The sequence below is a fragment of the Trichosurus vulpecula genome, chromosome 6 (genome assembly GCF_011100635.1).
Source record: "Trichosurus vulpecula isolate mTriVul1 chromosome 6, mTriVul1.pri, whole genome shotgun sequence".
In the NCBI taxonomy this organism is placed as follows: Eukaryota; Metazoa; Chordata; class Mammalia; order Diprotodontia; family Phalangeridae; genus Trichosurus; species Trichosurus vulpecula.
The window spans coordinates 139,846,831-139,869,584 of NC_050578.1; the positions used below are offsets into that span (position 1 = coordinate 139,846,831).

Below are 22,754 nucleotides of genomic sequence, written 5' to 3' on the forward strand. Positions count from 1 at the left end.
AACTGAATTTCCTAGTTTGACCCAGACAACTCATGATTGAGTGAGAGCTATACCACAGTTAGAAAAAGATCAAAGCGATCATAGCCTATAGCTTAGCTTATGAACTGGAACAGAAAATCATTTTATTTGGGTCCTTTGAAATAAAGAATGGGGCAATCTAGAATGATTGAAATCAAAGGGTCTTTTTTGGCTCAAGAAGGTTATCTTGCTCCATTTCCCCCTACATCTATGGAACACTATTGACCTTTATCTCCAGCTCTGCTGTGAAGATAAGATTTTTATCTTTGCCCATGTGGAGCTGGTTTAGATGAAGATAAATAAGTTCAGTGGGAATGTAAGGGAGTCCTTTCCCACTCAGACTGGAGCTGAGGGCAGGAAGGTCTGAAGTAATTCACATAGGCTGAGGTTAGTGGGGGAAGGGCAGCCCTTAGCTGACAGGAGGAAAGGGTCCCAGCCTCGCTTGGTCTCTTCACATTTGACTTTTTTGTTTCCAAGGTGAACGAACTTTCAAGTGTGATCAGTGTGATGCTACCTTTAAAAGGAAAGATACCTTAAATGTTCACATCCAGGTGGTCCATGATGGACACAAAAAATACAAATGTGATCTGTGTGACAAGGCGTTTGTAACACCTTCTGTGCTTAAAAGTCACAAAAAAGTAAGTACAAGTCCACCCCAAGTTGGAATTCCTTCTGTATTTTCTTTCCCTTGTTACTTGAACAATTAAAACATGCCCAGTTTGTCTTGCAGGGGCCTAAGCCTGAGGCTCCCCCTTCACTATTCTAGATACCATCCATAGGTTTATTCTCTTATTAGAGGGGATTTAGGTGTAGTGGATAGAATGCTGAATCAAGAGTGAGGAAGATCTGGGTTCAAATCCAGCCTCAGACAGTAGCTATGTGACCCTGGGTGAATCATTTTTGTCTGCCTCAGTTCCCTTTTCTGTAAAATGAGGTTAATAGTGGCACATACCTCTCAGGGTGGTTGTGAGGATTAATGGAGATCATAATTGTAAAGCATTTCAAAAATCTTATGGTGCTGTATAAATGTTAGTTTTTATGATTCAGGGGACCTGAACAGTGATAGATTCATAAGTGCTCAACAAATACTTCTGGAATGGAAACCGATTAACTGAGATATATTATCCAGTGAATTCTGCAGCTACATTGTATGAAGAAATGCTTATTTGGTTACTGTAGTTGCCCAAATTTCTAATTCAGGTGGATACTTGTGAAGTCACTGATACAATTGTGCATGTTCTGGGATGCATTTGTTCTTTTATACCATCCTTAATAGCAATAACTAACATGTAAAGGGTGTTCCAAGAATCTCCGTGCAGTTTTGAACCATTAGGGCTCATAGTGCTTTTAAGTTTGGCAAAGTCCTTTGCAATTAAAATATATTAAATATCATTAAGAATTTCTTTAAGTCATTCGACCCTCACTGTAATCCTATGAGGTAAGTGCGATGACCATCTTCATCTTATAGATAAGGAAACTGAGGTAGAAAATGTTCAGCAATCGTCTCACTGTCAAACGGCTAGCAATTTTCTGGGGTGAATTCAAATTCCACTGTTAGAACCAGATTCCTGACGCCAAGATGAGCATTCTATCCACTGGGCCACCTGAGTGGTCAGCAAATATCCAAAGCAGGAGATGCATAAGCATTATTTACTGAGGGAAAAAGAAATGCTTATTTATTCTGAAATCTTAAGTATGTGTCTACTCACACACACACACATATGCACACGCACATACACATATACATATAATAATTTAAACATTTTAGCAAAACAATTTATTTTGATCTATAGTTAGGCTATAAATATGAAATATGTTTAAAATCAAATATGTTATTGAGCCAGGTTGACTTTGCAATTTAGAATATTGTTATGCAAATAAATTAGTTTTCTCTTCCCTCTTTTTTTTTGTTGGGGGGAACAGGTATAGAATTTGCATCTGTGGTATCGGGAACTTGTGGTATGGAAACTATATCCATGATTGTAGGCTGTCACCTTCTTTATAGTTTATTATAGGCTTATTCTGGGCTCAATGAGGGTTAAATGACTTAGGTTACTCAGGCAGTGAATGTCAGAGTCAAACATGACCCATGGCTACTTGGTTCTACCACAGTGCTTTTCCTCATTATTAATGAATTTCTTTGAAAATGAGATTCTTTCTCAATTTAAAATGAAATGTCCATAGGTTGATGGATCTAAATCTGGAAGGGCCCTTCACATCAAGTCTGGCCCTCTCCTTTTACAAATGAGGAAACCAAGGCCCTGAAAATGAAATGACTTGCATAGGGTCACAAATAAGCCACAGAAACAGGATTTGAATTCAGGTTCTCTGATGTTTAAATAAGTCTGGTTTCCCTTGCAATTTAAAAGTAAAAGAAATGACTCCTAAGAAAGAAAGAAAAAAATTCTACTGATTGTGTGTTCAGTGACTTCTGATTCCCCAGAAGCAAACACTGATGAAGGCAGTATTTCCACTTCCACTGTGATTCCACAGTGCAAACACTGCTAAGGCAGAAACTTCCTCCTAAGTGTTAGAAATATGAAGAAGCAATGTCCACATGCACTTCAATCCTTGCAGCCAGCCTCTTCAGCTGGGTTACTGCCTTTTCTCTAAAAGTTCAGCAGGAAACATATATTTCTGAATTTTCCTTTGGAACTTTTCCTGATGAATATTATTGTTGGGTGGACAATGGAGACTCATTGCATATTTAACTTGTCTCCAGAAGCAAAGGATTCACCTCATTGGAAATACTGGCAAGAAATCATGACTAGAGAAAATGAATGACCTATTTAGACTCACTTTCAAAAGCTTTCTGAAAAGGTTACAGAAACCATTCAGAAAATCTTATTGTCTCAAATAACTTGGTTAGGCATTCTTTATTCATGGTGAGTTGTAACATACTTCCAAAGGAGATTAGAGGAAAATTTTTAAACATAATTTTAACCGATAATACTTTAAATCCATATATATGTTCATATATATGTAATAAGGATTTCAAATGTTTGGTTACAATTATCTCAGTAAACTTATGTAAACTTAAGGAAACTTTTCATGTAAATTTACTTTTATAAACTTTTTAAACTGAGATAATTTTAACCGAACATATTTTAAGTCCATCTCTCTCTCTCTCTCTCTCTCTCTCTCTCTCTCTCTCTCTCTCTCTCCCTCTCTCTCTCTCTCTCTCTCTCTAATATGGACTTAAAATATTTTTGGTTACAATTATCTTCATTTAAAAAGATCACACACATATACACATATACAAACACACACAGACAGAGACAGAGAGAGAAACAGAAAGGGACACACACATAGAGACAGACAGAGACAGAGAGAGAGGGATGGAGGGAAGGAGAGAAAGAGAGAGAGAGAGAGAGAGAGTGAGAGAGAGAGAGAGAGAGAGAGATTATCCACAATACTTTTTCTGGTATCTTCTGGGAACTAGTAGTAGTGGTGCTGTTTAAGTTGATAAAGTGGTCATATGTTCATAGTCATTGTCTTTTTAAAAATGGCTTCAATGTGGGTTTTTAGATTCCAAAATGAGGGAATTATACAATGCAATCTGTGTGGGGACCCCCCTAGGCTGGAATTTCTAGAAGTCTGAGTTTTAATCCAACACATGTATGACTCCTTTTGAGCACTGTATGGAATAAATGTGCATGCAATTGCAATTGAATTGTTTCTTCTCTGGTAAAAAGTATTATGCATCACAATTGTCCAACATCATTGATCAGAAGTCTTCGAATTCTGAGTGCTATAATTTATATTGTATTCCTGAGCATGTGCCCCCTGTTTTCGTGAAAACCCCTTGCCTGCCAATTCCACTGTTAATTACAGAATTCACTACTATTATACTGTTGAGAAAATACTCCTTTCAAATTTAGTTTCTTTATTTTCAATATTCTAGACTACAGTGATTCATACACTTAAGATTGCCTTTTTGTAATATTAGAGTACTTCTGTGTTTTCTGTATGTTTTATCTCCATGAACTGCAATTTTATTTGTAAAAAAGGTCTTGAAGTGAGGAAAGGATGTTTGCTTTTGAATGAGAAAAAAATTAACACAAATGGCTGCTGTTGATGCCATGGTTTCAGTTTCTCTGATTGTAGGGTTTCCATGAACTAAATTGAAATGACTTTTCTTTCTGCTTAAGGATATATTTATTCATGGTTCTTAAGGGTGGCAATCAATTCTGATTGGTTAACATGAGAGGTGGACTTTAAGAGAAGTGGGCTCGCTCTAATTGGACCAAGAGACTAGCTCTATAACCAGACCACTCCCAACCTTGGCCAATCTAGATAAAGATCTATCTCCACCAAACTTGCTTGAGTGGAAAGCAATGGACAGAAATGGGAAGATAAGATTTTCTAGGAGGGGCAAATTTTTGGCAGAGGTCAGTAATGCTCTTTAAAGGCTGGGCTTTGAATAAGGAAATAGCACAGGGAAAAAGTCTGGATCTTCCTCATGATTTGTTATTAATAATCATTTCTCTCAAGTTGAAAGGGGTCTCAGAAGCCATCTAGTCTATACCTTTCATTTTTTATGGGAGAAAATTGAGGCTCATATGACTTGCTCAGGGTCACAACGCTAGTAATAGTACAAGGCAGCATTGGAACTGAGGTCCTCCTAGTTACAAGTCAAGTATTCTGTTACAACATTGATGTTTTCTAATGACTTTCCATTCAGCCACCCTATGACTCTTGGAATTAAGGCTTCTTAATGAGAAATGAAGAACACATAACATGTTCACCTTAAAAATTTGGGACTTAGAAAATGGCGCAACACTACCATGCACAGAACCAAATGGAACTTTGGAAAGCTTGTAGTCTAAGAGATTTCAATGTATTAATGATCATAGATAAACCTCTTGCCTTTAGCCTCAGTCTATATACTTCAAATTGAAGTTACTTAAACTCTTTTTCCTAAGCACTCAGCAAAATTCATAAAATGTCACAGCCAACCATGATTGTTTTTCCTTCACTGGCCACCAGGTGGATTTCACTTTCATCTACATTTACCTTTACCTTAGAGTATGAAGGAATTTGAGAAAGGATACAAAATTTCCTTTTGGGAAGGAGTGTCATGCGAAAAGCTGAATGGTTCCATAGAACCTCAGATCTCAACCTTTCTGGCCTCTTTATACTCTTAAAAATTATGAGGACCCCAAAGAGTTTTTGTCTATGTGGTTTACATCTATCAATATTTTTTTGTATTAGAAATTGAAACTAATGATTTAAAAATATTCATTAATTCATTTAAAATAACAATAAATCTGTTATATATTAACATAAATATCATTTTAAAAATAGCTTTTCTAAAATAAAAAGTGAGAAAAGTGGCATTGTTTTGTGTATTTCTTTTTTGCAAATCTCTTTATCTTCTGACTTAAAAGACAGCTAGATTCTAATATACACTTCTGCATTCAATCTTTGTGATTTTTTTGGTTGAAGTATGTGAAGAAAGTCCAGTATCCCATAGATTTGTAGTTGGAAAAGGGTGAAGTATTTTAATAGAAAAATAAAATATTATTATGAAAATAGTTCTAACTTTGTTAACCTCCTGTGAAGTCTCAAAGATCCATAGGAGTCCAAGAATTATTCTTTGAGAACCACTGCTGGCCCAGCAAACCAGGACCTACTAGCTCTGACTTGTGATTTAAATGAATTCATGTCATGACCCAGTACAAACTGAGTTACTTTATTGAGACATTAAGAAGAATAGTTATAGAGCATCCAAAGGACCAGGGATGAATGAGGCTGAATTCAGTTCCCATTGGTGTTGGGGTCAGATAAAGAGAAATTAGGTTGCCCTCCCCAAGAATCTCAGTCCCAGAGAGTTCAAACAATTAGTCTTGCCCCAACTAATAACTAGAATCCTTTCATCTTAAATCCCAGACCAATGTAACTTTCAACAAGTGACTGTTGCCAATGGAATTTTCAGCAAGTAACTACTAATTCTTAATTTATGATCCTGTAATCCTGCAGAATCCTTTTTGTTTTTTAGCATAGGGATTTGCTATAAAAATAAGTTATGTGCTAAGATAAAACCCACAATTTTGAATGAATAAAAGTTATTTATTAAAGTGTTAATGCAGTGCAGTGTAGTGAACAGAAAGCAAGTCTTGAATCCAGAAGACACAGATTCAAGTTCTGCCTATCACAATCTTTGATTGTGGGCAAGTCACTCAACCTGTCAGTGTTTTAGAGGCAGCTTTCTAAGACTATAAGTTGAGGAGAAGGTACTCATAAATAATAAGAAGAGGAAGTTTCTACATCACAGAGTTCCCTACAGGTCTAGTCCCACTCCCTATCTCTTACTATGTGCCAGGAGCTATGCTACATGCTGGGGACTCAAATTAAGAAAGCAAAACAGGTTCCACCCTCAAGGAGATTACATTCTAATATGGGAAGACAACACATACAGGAGAATGATGACCAGGGAGAGATTTTTTGCTTAGGAAAATCCCAAAAATAGTTAGTGGAGTCTTAGAGCAATTAACATCAACTTTACTGGAATAGTAGAATTGATGTATGAGGCATATCATACATATGGAACCTTCAAATAAGACTCCTGAAGTAAACTTTAGTATTTTCAAATAAATTTTAGTCATGTTCCAAATACACTGTAAATATTGAAAATCTTTCTATGGCAAAAGATAGGTATAATTTAGTCATTTCAGGAGCATAGTTCCAAATTCCTCTCTAGAATGACTGGATCAATTCAAACTACACCAAATGCATTATTATGCTCATCCCTCTCCCACCCCCACCCCCACCCCACCACACACAGCCCATCCAATATTTGTTATTTTTCTTTCTTGTCAACTTTGCCATTATGATGAGTAGAAACTCAGGGGTGCTTTAATTTGCATTTCATTAATTATTTGTGATTTGGAGTGTTTTCTTAAACATGGCTATAGTTTGGATTTCTGTTCCTATCCCATAACCATTTATCAAATAAGGAATGGCTCTTATTCTTCTATGTTTGAATTAATTACTTACATGTTTTTGAAATGAGAACTTTATCAGAAAAACTTGGTGAAAACATCTCTTTCTCCAGTTAGTTGGTTCCTTTTTAATTTTAGCCACCTTGTTTTTATTTCTGCAAAAAAAAGTTTTCTAAAAAAATTATGCAAGTATAATTGTCCATTTTATCTCCAGAGACTCTCATTATCCTCTGTTTAAGTCATGGATGGCTCCCCTATCTATAAATTTGAATGGTAGTTTCTTCCTTGCTCATCTAATTGGTTTATGATGGTACCATTTATGTCTCAGAAGTCATGTCATTTGAAGGGAATGTAATCATAGAAAGTAAAAAGGTGGCCACGATGAGATCTAAATAAACATCTTTAATCCTATGGGGTTATCCTAAAACTCTTTGTCTGTTTTCCTCCTTCTACATAGACACACACAGGAGAAAAGGAGAAGATATGTCCGTATTGTGGACAGAAATTTGCAAGCAACGGGACACTGCGAGTACACATTCGAAGCCATACAGGTCTGTGTCCTCTACTTGTTAATGCAAAATAAATACAGAACTGATGTTCACATTCCCTTTACGTTCTACAGGTTACATGCAAGTTTAAATTTTAACTCCCTGAAAAATTGAAGAAAGCTTCTGTTCTTTTCTCTGCCAAGAATCGGAACATAACTGTCTCTAAACCCATTAAAACATGCAGTCCAAGAGTGCTTTGATATTTCTTTTTGATAGCAGAATTTAATATTTCCCCTATGGTTTCATGCATTTGTTATTTCTATGGATAAAATTGGGATAAGAGTAGGTGGGTGGGTTTTCCCTGTATTATAGTTATTTGTATACAACAGCTGCCATGGTTGATTCAATCCAACAAACATCTATTAAGTGCCCACAGACTGTGGTAACCACTGGGAGAAAAGGATAGCAGCCACATAAACTGTGCTCTCAAAGAGCACTCCAGGGGAGAAGACATGTAGTTGTGATAGAAACAAAAGAAGAGATTGAAGAAGTGTTATCAGAAATGTCATCAAGGAAAGATTCTTTTCCCCCTTGGGGAAAATGGGGAGAGGGAGTTGGACTTTTAATTTATAATCACTGCTGGATCATAAACTCAGTGACCATGGGCATCTCCTACATTTCTCAGAACAATATATTATACATTGTACATATTCAAATATTTATTCAATAAATGAATGAACGAATGAAGAAGTTTTCACCTAGGTTGATACATCCTCTTTACGACTCTTGTAAACCACATGCAATAAAGACTCATTTTATTTAGGCCAGGGATTTCTTAACTTAGAATATTACACACACACACACACACACACACACACACACACACACAAACACACAGACACACACAGACACACAGACACACACACATTTTTAGGAAGATGACTGTTTTGATATCATCTGTTTCCTTTGTAATCCTAGGTATTTTATCTTATTCTCTTAAAACATTATCCTGAGGAGTCTATATGCTTTGCCAACTTTACAAAGGGTGCCATGACACAGAAAATGTTGAGAATCTGAGCTAGGCCTGACTGAGATTCAAGAAAAGTGGTTGTTTTTCCCTCATTTTTGAAGAGGACCAATGACATCATGGAGTTTCCATTGCTGGAAATGTCCATAGCATTGATGGGTCTACTGGTTGTGTGTTAGAGACCGTATTTTAAAAAAAATATTGAGCAAGAAAAAAGGGAAAGAATTCTGATAGTCATAATCATGAAGGTTTGGGATGAATGTTTCAGTGTTTTAGATGCCTCAAATATAGAAACACAAAGCTGATTGATCAGATCTACAAAGAGGCACAGGATTTCCTGAGAGATGGTTTAGTCAAGAGAGGCCAAACAATCCATATGACAACCAGTGAAATAATGGAAGAATGTCCAGAGGAAGGAAATCAGGTCTGTGATGCAATGAAACATCACAGAATCATGCTTTTGCAGCTTTAAAGGACTTTAGAGACATCTAGTATAAACACTTAATTTTATACAGGGGGAAACTGAGACCCAGTTAGGTGAAAGGACTTACCCAATGTCATACAGATAGCTAGTGGCAGAGACAGGATTTGACTCCAGGTCTTACTATTTTAAGTAGAATGATTTTGTAAAGACTCCTTTTCATTTTTATTTTCTTTTGGGTATCCAGCCAAAATTAAATAACATGAGTTCCAGGAAATAAGGGCAGTTAATAAAGAGGGAACTGTGGAGCTGTAACTCTGGCCATTTAGGACACTGTCCAATTCTCCAAAAGCAGCCACAAGCACTCATGAATGCAGGCAAACTTGTTTAGTAGCAAAGAAACAGTACGTTTCTGAACATTTAAGTGTTTTATTATGAAAAACAATTGGGAAAGATTTGGAGACTAAATCTGATGTGCTGGGATTGGCTGGTACCTGGAAGGAAAAGCATACTCTGACTGGTGGCCAGGGTTTACAAAATGTCTGCCTTTTTCTGAACAAGCTAAAAATTGTGGGAGAAGAGCTAGCTGAGAGAAAGGGAAATTGAAGCTATTTAAAAGTAGAATAGCCTGTGTGATCCTCATTACTGCCACCCCTGTTTGTGTTCAAGATGAGTCAAGACCATCCCCTGTAGGGGATGTTACAGAAGGAGTGTATACATTGAGAAGGTTTGGGGATGAAAAAGGTGACGTACACAGATACCTCGACACTAACATTTTGTAATTCTATCATAGTGAGGAGCTGTTTTTTATATCCCCTTCATTTCCCAACATATTCTTCCATCTTCCCCTACATAATGAGTCATTCTCATGATGTGAGAGAGAGAGAGAGAGAGAGAGAGAAGCAGTTCAGGAAAATTAAGCAGCATATCAACTGAGTCTGACAGTAAATGTCATCTTCCACATCTGTAGTAATCCCAGTGATCCTCAGTCCCTGACTGTCAAAATCTTTCCCCAACTCCTATTGCCCTCTCACTAATCCCTCAGCTCCATCCCTTCTCCCATCTTTCATTTCTTTTGTTTCCCACTTCCACTGTGCCCTCTGGAAATCCCATTTTGCAATGAACAAATTTCCCTTAATTAAGACCCTTTCCCTCTCACGTTACTTCCACCTTCCGGCTCTATTTGAAACTTACCCATCCTAGCCAAATAACACCATGTCCCTGGCCTTCTTTATCAGAGCTGGCTATACTTTCTTTGGTCTCAGTGATGGGAATTAGAATACTCCTTAATTCCCATTGCCATTTCCAGACTCAGCTACTTCTCTTCCTTGAAGGTTCACCATGTCAATTCATATCCCAGTTCTCATCATGTTGGCCCTTATCTACAAACCCCTAGAACATTCTTCTTCCTTTCTCAATGACTTGAGTACCTGACTTATAGTCTCTTCCTCTAATTCCTGCCTTCACACTTACTTTACCAGGACTTTACCAGGAATGTTTACATTTGCTGGAATATCCTAACCTCCTAATTGGCTAATGTATTCCACTCCTATGACCTATTCCTCTAATCCACATCATTTGCTTACAGAGACGATTACACTTTTGATCTTGCCATCATCCACAAGTGTCCTACTTTTACGATCAAGAACTATGAAGTTCCTGTATAATCACAATCAGAATATTTTATCATTCTCTCTCTCCCTGTGCCTTAACCCCTCTAAACCTATTGCTCATCCTTACTATAGCCTCTAAACCCTCTACTCTTGAGGTCTTTCCCAGGCTATCACCTGTCTGGGGCCAAACTTTCCTCATTTTCCAATCATAATCTATTAGTGAATCAATTTAACTCTAGACTGGCTTCCCCTTCTGAATCTCTTGTTCCCTTATTCTGTTTGCTCGTCCCCTGAAAAGAAGCAACCCTGCCACCCACCACTTCTGCTCTTTCTTGCATGATACAAATGGAAGAGCTTCTCTCCATATCACATCAAAACTTTACATCATCTCTTCCTATTTTTCACCTTATTCCAATCTTTATGAAAGGGCATTCCTTCTAATTATGAAGACCAAACCCTCTACATTTATATCTGACCCTATCTTCACCATCTTCCCCAGCAGATGGGTACCACTGTTGTCGTTTCTACCAATAATATTCAAACATACCTGATCAGCATTTTGGTTTCTTTCATGCCATCTATAAACACAACACTGTCCAACATCCTTAAAGTGAATCTGTATACCACATTCCACACTTCTATTTCCCGGCATATCTTCTCAGAAGAAGGTTTGTTTTATTTGTGTTCCTTCTATTCACCACAAGTGAATTGGTATTGCCCCAGCTTTGTGCCTGATCTTTTTAACCAGGGTACATCATGACCAACAGTTTTCTTTGGAGAGATTGCTATGTATGCTTAGGATTACATTATTGGATTTTTAGAGCAGCTTGGAGAGTTATTTTGCGTGTATTATGCATATAGGTATTAAATCTACAGAGTCGGCCCTGATAGTATTGACTTCTAACCACATGGATTTCTGTCTAAGTATTAATTTTTATATATATATATATATATACATATATATATATATACACACACACACACATATATATATATACATACATACATATATATATATAATGTATAGCTATATATCTTAACATCCTCATAAACGTGAATTTTCTTCATAGGAATTCCTCTGTTAGAAGCCATCAATAATCATCACCAAAGAAGGTGGGTAAATGAGGTGAGCTGGGGCCCTAATTGCCTCTGCTGCCACATCCACCTCAGCCCTTCTTCAGGGTATATGACCCTGGTGGGGTGTGTCATGTGGCTCACTCTAGCTTATATTGAGTTTTCCATCTCACTATTTCCAGCTTGGCCCTACACAATTTCTCTGTTGCTTCCAAACTGGATTTTGATTGTCCAGGGCTGGGGACTGGGAACTTTTTTTCAAGATTTCACTTACTCTGTTGTTTTGCTCATACCCAGATCTTGTTCACAAACCTGGGTAGCAGTCCCAGGGTGAGGAGGAGCACTAGCACAACAGAGTTTGTGACCACAGTGGAGCAGGGACCCTCATCATATTCCAGGGCAGAAAAGAGTGCTTGTGGTCACTAACAGACCAGAGCACAGGCCAGGAGAGTAGTAAATACACCTTTCCTTAGATCATACCACCTTGGAAGAACTAAAAACTTATAGTTACCCAGAAATTTCTCTGAAAACAGCTGCACAAAATCCTTAATGCTTGGGATAGTACACCCTTAACCATGGAAGCAGAGTCCCACTTTAATAAAGAATTAAAAGTCAAGAAATAGGCTGGGAAAAATGAGCAAGTAACAGAAAAAACTCTGACCATAGAATGTTACTATGGTGACAAGGAAGATCAAAACACACACTCAGAAGAAGATGAAAAGTCAAAGTTCCTATATCCAAAGAACCCAAGAAAAATATGAATTGGTCTCAGGGCATGGTAGAGCTCAAAAAGGGTTTTAAAAATCAAATAAGAGAGGTAGAAGAAAAATTGGAAAGAGAAATGAGAGTGATGCAAGAAAATCATGGTAAAGGAGACACAGAAAAAATACTGAAGAAAATAACACCTTAAAAATACACTAGGCCAAATGTTAAAAGAGGCACAAAAAGTCAGTCAGGAGAAGAATGTCTTGAAAAGCAGAATTGGTGAAATGGAAAAAGAGTCACAAAAATTTATTGAAGGAAAAAAAACTCCTTAAAAAGTGGAATTGGCTAAGTGTAAAAGGAGGTTAATTAGAGCTGATCAAATGGAAGCTAAGGACTTTATGAGAAATCTAGAAACAATAAAGCAAAACCAAAAGAATGGAAAAATAGGAGACAATAGGAAATATCTCATTGGAAAAACAATTGACCTAGAAAATACATCCAGGAGAGACAACTTAAAATTATTAGACTATCTGAAAGCCCTTGTCAGAAAAAGAGCATACACTATATTTTTCAAGAAAATATCAAGGAAAACTGCTCTTATATTCTAGAACCAGAAGGTAAAATAGAAATTGAAAGAGTCCACTGATCTCCTCCTGAAAGAAAACCCAAAAAGAAAACTCCCAGGAATAATATGGCCAACCTCCATAACTCTCAAGTTAAGGAGAAAATATTGCCAGCAGTCAGAAAGAAACAATGCATATGTAACGAAGCCACAGTCAGGATAACACAAAATTTAGCATTTTCTACATTAAAAGACTGGAAAGCTTGGAATATGGTACTCTGGAGGGCAAAGGAGCTAGGCTTACAACCAAGAATCACCTACCCAGCAAAACTGAGTATAATCCTTTAGGGGGAAAAATTGACATTCAGTGAAGTAGAGGACTTTCAGGCATTCTTGATGAAAATACCAGAGCTGAATAGAAAGTTTGACTTTCAAATACAAGACTCAAGAGAAGTATAAGAAGGTAAACAAGAAAGGGAAATCGTAAGGGACTTAATAAGGTTACAATGTTTATATGCCTACATGAGAGTATAGTACTTGTAACTCATGAAAACATTCTCATTATTAGGGTAGTTACGAGTATGTATAGAGTGCACAGGTGTGAATTGAATATGAAGTGATGATATCTTAAAAAAATAAAAGTAAAAGGTGAGAAAGAGGAATGCAATGGGAGAAAGTGGAAGGGAGAAGTTCAATGGGGTAAATTATATTACATAAAAGAGGCAACAGAAAACTTTTACAGTGGAGGAGAAGATAAGGGAGGTGGAAAGAGTGAGTGAACCTGAGGCTTATCAGAATTGTCTTAAAGAGGAAATAACATACACTCTCGATTGCGTATAGAAATCTATCTTGCCCTACAGGAAAATAGGAGGGGAAGGGGATAAGAGAAGGGGGGGCATGATAGAAAGGAGGGCAGATTGAGGGAGGTGCTAGTCAGAAGTGAAACACTTTTGAGGAGGGACAATTTACAAGGAGAGAGAATAAAATAAACAGGAGGAGAAATAGGATGGAGGGAATTACAATTAGCAAAAATAATTGTGAAAAAAATGAAGCAAATTTCTCTGATAAAGGCCTCATTTCTCAAATATATAGAGGAATTTGACTAATTTATAACTTTATGGCTAAGATATATTATTTATGACTAACATTTATGTCATGTATTATATTAAATAAATTATATAACATAGATATTACATAATGATATATAATAATATACATATATATTTATATTTTGTATATGTGTAACTTTATGACTAATATACCATAGATGACTAATATATAATGTATAGTATGTACAATTTATGACTAATTATAAAAATAAGAGCCTTTCCCCAATTGGTAAATGATTAAAAATATGAACAGTTTTCAGATGAAGTAATAAAAGCTATCTATAACCATGTGAAAAAATGCTCTAAATCACTATTGATTGTAGAAATGTGAATTGAGACAATTCTGAGGTACTGCCTCATATTTATTAAATTGACTAATAGTTTAGCAAAGGAAAATGACAAGTGTCGTAGGGCATGTGGGGAAAATAGACATTAATGCATTTTGGTGGAGTTGTGAACTCATTCAATCATTCTATAGAGCAATTTGGAACTATCCCCAAAGGGCTATAAAGCCCTGTGTACCATTTGACCTAGTAACACCACTACTAGGTCTGTATCCATAAAGAGATTTTTTAATAAAGGAAAAGGACCTATATATACAAAAATATTTATAGCAGTTCTTTTCTAGTGGCAAAGACTTCAAAATTGAGAGGATGGCCATTAATTGGGGAATAACTGAACAAATTGTGCTATGTGGTTGTGACATGCGGTTGTGATGTGGATGTGTTATAGCTATTGTGCTACAAGAAATGATGAGCACTATGATCTCAGAAAAATCTGGAAAGACTTATACGGGTTGATGCAAAGCGAAATGTACTGCACACAAAATAAGAACAATATTGTAAGATAATCAGCTATGAATGACAGGTATTCTCAACAATATGACAAAGGACAACTTTGAAGGACTTATGATGAAAAATGCTATCTCTCCTCAGAGAAAGAACAATGGTGTCTGAATACAAATTGAAGCAGATTTTTTTAAACTTTATTTTTCTTGAGGGCTTTTTTGTGGTCCATGATTTCTTTCACAATATGGCTAAAATGGAAATATATTTTGCATGCCTATATGTGTATAACCTATATCAAATAGCTTGCCTTCTCAATGAGGTGGGTGGGGAGGGAGGAAGGGAGAGAATTTGGAACTCTTAAAGTTTCAAAAATAAACATTAAAATTGTTTTTACATGTAATTGGGGAAAAATAAAATACTAAATAAAAAGAAGGGGAGTCTTTAGATCTTTATCTGGCATGCAGTTCTGTAATTCATCATTGGTGTTTTCAGTGTGGAAATGGGAGAGATAATAGTCCATAGGTCAGCTTGAACAGTATATCACCTTCACCTGTGTTTTATCCCATTGGTTTATGGCTTCTTAGGGTCAGTGGGAACTGAGGTTAATTCAGCAAAAAGAAACTACTGACTGTGACATGAATTCCGTTGATGGTTCATAAATTGTGAAAGAAATTATAGGAACTACTTTTTTTTTTTTAACTGTGGGCCAGAAGGTTAATTGCTTGCCTACAATTCCAACCAACTTTCAGTGTTAACAGATGCCAGCTGTCACTGGACACTTTTTTTTCACCAACTGTAGCTTTATGTACTTGGTTATTCAAGAGCAAATTACTGTCTTAGAGAAAAAAAAATACTGGCTTAATTGGTCAGGTTATATATGAAAAATGGCTGCTATCTTTGGGCTCCAAAAGAAGCAGCTGAAACTCATAATTTCTTGTGCTGCAGGATTTTCATTTACTATATTTCTTTTGTACAAAAACATTTGGGGGGGAGGTTAAGCCCTTGTGTAGGTCACTTGGGATCAACAGGAGGCAACTTATATTAATGGAAAGAATACTGGGTTTGGAATTAGTAGACATGTTTATAATACCAATTCAATTTATTCCATAAACATTTAAAACACAGTGTTTTATTATGTATGAAGTATTAGGGATACAGTGACAAAAACTAAAGCATCCTTACCCTCAAGATGTTTACATTATACTGGTAAGATATATTACACATAATGTACACAAATAAATGTAAGGTAATTTGATGAGGAAAAATATGAAGACCCATGAATAAGTTATGAAAGAAAATATAGAATGTTTTTCTTTTTTCTTCTCCTCTTCTCCTTCACTTCCCTTCCTCCTCCCTTTCTCTTTTCCTTCCCCTTTCATCTTTTTTTTCTCTTCTCTTCTTTTTTCCAATTTTTTTTTCTCTTTTCACTGTGGAGATTTGAAAAGGCTTTTTTAGGAGGTAGCATGAGCTGAGCCTTTATAAAAGCTCATGATTCTATGAGGCAAGGTAGATAATTCTAGACTTAGGGATCTGACTATGAAAAAGCATGTAGATAGGAGATGAAACACTAAATTTTGGGAACAATTAGTGATATAGTTTGGCTGAGCTTTAACAATAGTTATGCATATGAAGCGGAGTAATTCAACAGATATGGAGTAATAGGATTTTTTAAAGGTATCCTGAAAAAAGTAGTTTGGAAACTCCCTTTGAAGCAAGGGTGAAGAAGTGACTGGGACAATCAAGATTGTGTGCTAATAAGACCAGGGAGATCATCCTGTTCTCCCGTATTGGTAATTAAGGTTGGACTTCTTTTTTTTTTTTTTTACTGTTTTCTCTTTTAGAAATGCTGAAGTAATCCAAATGCTTTTGGTTAAGCCTTACTAGGTGTAAAGTCACAGGCCCACAGCCTTTTGCTAACTAGGTACTAAACCCCAGGCTCACTCCCTTTTGCTGATTAGGTGTGAATCCTTTGAGCCCTGAGCAGAGTATAAAAACTCAAAGGTTAGCGTCAGGAACTCTCAGCTACTGGAAGAATGGTGCCTGACTCTGTGCCAGCAGCTGTTAAGATCTCCCCAGTCTGTCAACCCAGACATTGATGCTTTCTTGGTAACTATGAATTCTATTTGGTATGTTCGTAATTTGTTTGTATTTGCTCTGAAGTTCAGGTTGCTGGCTTTTCCTCCTGATCTAAGTGAGTTTCAGGCCCACATCAACTCTCATCTGAAATATAATTGCCCCCTATTTAAGTTCCTTTTTTCAATTGGTAGTTAACTAACATTTAATAAGCACCAACTCTGTAGCAGGCACTGTGTTAAGTGCTGATGATAGGGGGAGTTTCTCTCATAAAGTTCTTATTTCTCAAATATATAGGAAACTGAGCTAAATTTATAAAAGAGCCACTCTCCAGCTTTTTCTTTCTTTCTTTTTATTAAATTAACTAATTGGAAATTGAGGGGATGGCCATCAATTGGGGAATAGTTGAAGAAGTTGTCCTATATGGTTGTGATGGAATTCTATTTTACTATAAGAAATGATGAGCAGGATGGTTTCAAACATACCTAGGAAATTCTGTATGAGCTGATGCAAAACAAAGTGAGCACAACCAGGAGAACATTGTACACAGTAACAGCAAGATTGCGAGAATGATCAACAGGGAAAGACTTGGCTAGTCTGGTCAAGACAATGATCCAAGATAATTCCAAAGGACTCATGATGAAAAATTCTGTCCACCTCCAGAGAGAGAACTAATGAACTCTGAATGCAGATTCAAGCACACATTCTCACTTTCTTTATTTTTTATTATTTTGTGTGTTTTCTTTTGCAACATGGCTAATATGGAAATGTTTTGCAGAAATAATAAATTATTTGCCTTCTCAAGAGGTGGGGAATTCTTAAGATAGAGGGAGAGAATTTTGAAATCAAAATTTTTAAAAAAATGTTAAAATGTTTTTAAGTGTAATTGGGAAATATTTAATGAAAAATAAAATATAATTAGACATGTTGTAGAATACAACCATTCATGCCACAGGATAGAGAAGTTGAAAATCCTTTCTTGATCATTCAGTAGGATCATATATTTATAGTTCATATCATCCAACTTCCTCATTTTTACAGATGAGGAAGGAGAATTCAAGTGACTTGTCTAAGATCGCATAACCACTAAGTGTGAGAGGCAGGATTTGAACCTATGCCCTCTAGAATCTATATCTCATCCTATACAGCATACAACCCAATTGTAATATATGAAATTTTATAATGATTAGTTCTTTATTCTACTTTTATCTACTTAAGTAATTTATGTATCTATTTTATCTAATATTAATTCATATGACACAATTTATCCTTATTTTTTAAGGAGGAGTTATAATTCTTCTGGTGTCACTGGAGTCTTCACAAATGAAATCTACATGCTCTTCATTACATATTCTTGGGTTATACACGTGTTGCTAATTTTAAAATCACATGAGTTTCCTTTTGTCATCTAGCATGGGCATCAAAACAAGCTTTTTTAATGTTAGCTATAGCAGAGAAAAATGAAAGGGAGGAAGGAAAGAAGGAAGAAGGAAGGAAGGAAGGAAGGAAGGAAAAAAGATGGTGATCATCCCAGTTTGAGGTAAATAAGGAAGCTGTCAACTTCCTTCATAGCTGACACAAAAACTAGCCCTGGTGCTGAGCTGATTGCAGATATTTAGTAAACACTTATTGAATTAATGTTTAGGTTTCCAAGGGTGGGGAACTTGTGGCCTCTAAGCCACATATGGTCTTCTAGGTCCTTGGGTGTGGCCTTTTGACTGAGTCCAAGTTTTACAGAACAAACCCTTCTATTAAGAGGATTTATTCTGTGACATTTGGATTCAGTCTAAACTTCAGACTTACAGAACTACTAATGGTTGATTTAATTCATCACATTTATTTGGTACCACTCAATATTTACAAGGCTCCACAGTGTAGGAAAATAAGATCTTCCTTTTCAAAGAGAATAGAAAGAAGGGAATAAGACAAGGTCACAAATATAACAAGTCAGAATGTATGATAAGAGAGGAACAAAATATGTCAGGTAAACAGAAAGGACAGATCCTATCAAGATATGGGGAGGGGTATGAATTGAGAAAGGCTTTATGAAAGAAGTTGTTTTAGTTTGCCATTAAAAAAAGAGTAGGATGTCAACACATATACTTGGGGGAGGGTAAAGGAAACAACAGGGGCAAAGGAATAGAGAAATAAAAAAAAAACCTGAAAAACCGTTCAAGACCCTATGAATATTGAAAGTGGATTGTTGTCGAAATAGTTTCAGAATACACTAGGTTTGGTTCTTTCATTAGTAATGAGGTTCTCAAACTTTTGGGTCTCAAAAGTATAGGGGATGCATCCACCAAAGAGCTTTTAGTTTATGTGGATTGCATCTATCAGTATTTGCCTTGTTAGAAATTAAATTATGATTATGAAAGGAGTTTTTGGTCTTCTGGAATCCCTGAAAAGGTCTTGAGGAATCTTTGGGCTACCCAGATCATGTTTTAAGAACCAGTGCCCTATATATAGGTATGTAAGAGAGTAGTAGGAGATGGGGCTAGAAAGAAAGGTAGATAAGGGCTATTTTCTAGGGAGCTCTGAAGGCCATGCTGAAACTTGATACAATGCCGTAGGCACTAGAGAACCACTGAAGATCTTTGAGCAGGGACGTAAGATGTCTAAAATACAACAGTAATGACATGATTAATGACATAATATTTCCAAATGACATTTTCAAAATATCTTTATGTCCTTAAACATTAGTATTACTTCCAGGTTGTTTCCCCCATTAGGCTGAGCTCCTTGAAATCAGAGTCTGCTTTGACCTTTCTTTGTTACTCTAATGCCTGGTACAGTGCCTGGGACAACATAGGTGTTTAGTAAATGCTTGTTGTTTGAGTGACAATATTAAAGTGGAGTTTTACTTCCATGCTGCATAGAGTAGATGATGGTTTAATATACTCTTGCACAAAGTAGCTCTTCAGCAGGTCCAGTCTTGTCCCTAGGCTACGATAGGGATAGAGAAACAAAGTTCTATGAAAGGGCTATGGAACAGAAATAGGGAGAAAATAAATTCCAAGGGTGTGTGTGCGTGCGTGTGTGTGTGTGTGTGTGTGTGTGTGTGTGTGTGTGTGTGTAGGGGAAGAACCTTTTCTTTTTGCCTTACCCATCCTAGACATCTAATGGAGTCTCGCTAGATGACAGAATATATAGGGAAAAAATATTTAGACCAAATGTGGATATGAGATCCATTTTTCATTTCCTGAGTGGTATAGCAGTTAGTTCTTTGCATAGCTTCTAGCAAGTTTAGTTAAAAGAAAGTGATTTAAACTTAAGATTCTTATCCCAAATCCTACTTGCATCCCCTGTGGACACACTGAGCCTTCATTGCATTAAAAAGATATATGGTCTCAGTGAAACCATAGGAGGGCTTGGATTGGCCAAATTCAGTCTGGTTTCCTATCAAGACTGTGAATGGGAGGAATCAACTGAATTATATCACTGGGAGCCAGAAAGAGACCAAGGGAACTAAAACCACATGGAAGGAGGATCCTGGGCTAATAAAGCCACATTGAGCCATTTGGGGGAATGGCTAGGAAATGGGGGGTTACATATGCTCTCAGAAATGAATAAGAAGAAAAATAAATTTACTATCATGCAGGGATCAATATATACTCAAATATATAATGTTTCTAGGACCATGATCCTGGGCATGAGCAATTCTACATTCCTTGGGATCTAGGATCCTCAGGCCCCCGTAACTTTCTACAGGTTGTAAAGTGAATTTATAGTTTTCAAGATCCAGTTCAATACTAGCTTGCATGAGGATCATCCTTTGACAACGTATTCATGGTGAGGTGTGCAAGAAGGACTGGTCTTAAAATTAGAAATCACTGGGAACCTGGATGTGTCATTTAACTTTCGTAAACTCTAGATTGCTCTCCTGTATATGAGCTTGATAATACTTGTACTACCTAGCACATAAAATTATTGTGAAGAAAGCACTTTGTAAGTCTTAGAGCTATGGTTCAGCTGGATTCAGATATGTTACTAAATAATCTTTTCATTTTACAATCTTTGAAAATGCTATTTGGATATGTATATGTATGTGTATGTATATATTTCATATATTTATACACATGCATATATGTATATATTTATACATTTCCTTATTTTTATTCTAAATTTAAATCCAAATAAAATTAATAATTTCTTATAAACAGAAAGGCAAAAAAAAGGTTTGTATATGAAAGTGAAAGTCTATTATAGCTTGTTTTTCTTTCTAAGTTTGTAATAAATTCAACATGTTATTTACAAAACTGTCCTTTATGATTCCTTCTGGTCTTCTTTCCTGTACTTTTAACTACACTAAAAATGCTTCATTGGTCTATTTTTCCTCCTTCCTTCTTTTTTCCTTCTTTCCTCCTTCCTTCCTTCCTTCCTTCCTTCCTTCCTTCCTTCCTTCCTTCCTTCCTTCCTTCCTTCCTTCCTTTCTGTCTTTCTTTCTTCCTTCCTTCCTTCCTTCTTACTGCCCTCCCTCCCTTCCTTCCTTCCTTCCATAAGTCTTTCCTTTTTTGGGGGGGTGTAATCCTATCCTTCTCCTCTCTCCCCTTTCTACCACCCCAAAATAAAGAAAAATGGAAAAGAAAGGGAATACTCATTTAGCACCTACTATATGCCAGGGACTGTGCTAAGTGCTTTTTAGAAATATCTCATTTAACCCTCACCACAGTCCTGTGAGGTGTAGGTTCTGTCATATTATCCTCATTGAACTCAGGTCTTACTGACTTCAAGCCCTGCACTGTATGTAAATTCATAGCATCTCTTTGCCTCAAAAATGCCAAAAAAAGGAAAAAAGGAAAGAAAACTCATTTGACAAGGCTCTATGATCTTGGACAATTCACTTAACCTTAAACTCAGTTTCCTGAGTATGACAGTTTGAGTAGTGAGCTGAACATCAAAGAAAGACATGTATGTAAAGAATTTGACAATTCTTAAAGGCACAATTAATATGTGTGTTCATACATATATGTAAATATACATATTTGTATGTTTAGTTTATATATAAATTATGTATCTCTGTGAAAATACATATATAGGCATGCACACACACAAACACATGGAGTGGGAGGGAGGGAAGAAGGGAAGGAAAGAGAGAGATAGAGAGAAAATAATATCAATAATTGTTATTATTATTAGAACATTGAGAGTGGCATGTGGTTAGGGACCTAGCAGCTTCCTGTGTTCCAAGTTGTGGACCACTGGATAATGATGAGGCTGCTCAGCATCCCCTTTCTACTTGCTAAAGCTGGTTTCTTTCCCTTGCAGGTGAGCGGCCATACCAGTGCCATTACTGTGATAAAGCTTTTAGCAAAAATGATGGACTGAAGATGCATATCCGGACCCACACTAGGGTAAGAATAGAGCTCATCATTATTTACACTAATTCCTGAAAATGTTTTCAGCCTATTCATTTGGAATACACACACAGACATACACACAGAGTTCCTTTATATGCACAAAGAAATTTGCTTTGAATGTACATGATCTCTAAGACAGGAAATCTAAACTTTAACAAAGCAGCAAAAAAGTATAAACACAAATTCACAAATATAAGTTAACTAGAGTCCGCAGCTTGTGAAAATGGTTTATTAATTGATTAATGAATTGGAGGTGCATGTCCTATAAATATTTTAAATAGACCCATATATACTGAGATGACCAGAGTATTTGATATCCACATGTAAAACATATTACCAATAGAATAATGTCTACAACAATTCATAAAAACATGGAATCTTTTCAGGAAACAATTTAGTCCCAGAATGCTTATGCTTAGTATTAAAATATGGCCATTTTGCCTGAAGAGAACTGAGTATGACTTTCAAGTTAGAGAGATAGTCTAGGTTATGTAGCAATCACTAGGTATTATCAAGTTAAATGGCTTCATTTAAAAGCACATTAAACAGTTTCTTCATTTAGTGAAATCCTCCAA

At 36.3% G+C, this 22,754-nt stretch overlaps 1 protein-coding gene across 2 annotated transcripts in view; it reads left to right on the forward strand.

Annotated features, from left to right (window-relative positions):
- Positions 1-22,754, forward strand: part of PRDM5 (PR/SET domain 5) — a 169,311-nt gene that overhangs the window by 103,114 nt on the left and 43,443 nt on the right. For both annotated transcript variants that reach the window (XM_036762361.1, XM_036762362.1), the window contains exons 11-13: positions 496-656; positions 7,420-7,513; positions 22,088-22,173. In XM_036762361.1, the coding sequence (XP_036618256.1) occupies positions 496-656; positions 7,420-7,513; positions 22,088-22,173 (341 nt within the window). The remainder of the gene's footprint in view (positions 1-495; positions 657-7,419; positions 7,514-22,087; positions 22,174-22,754) is intronic.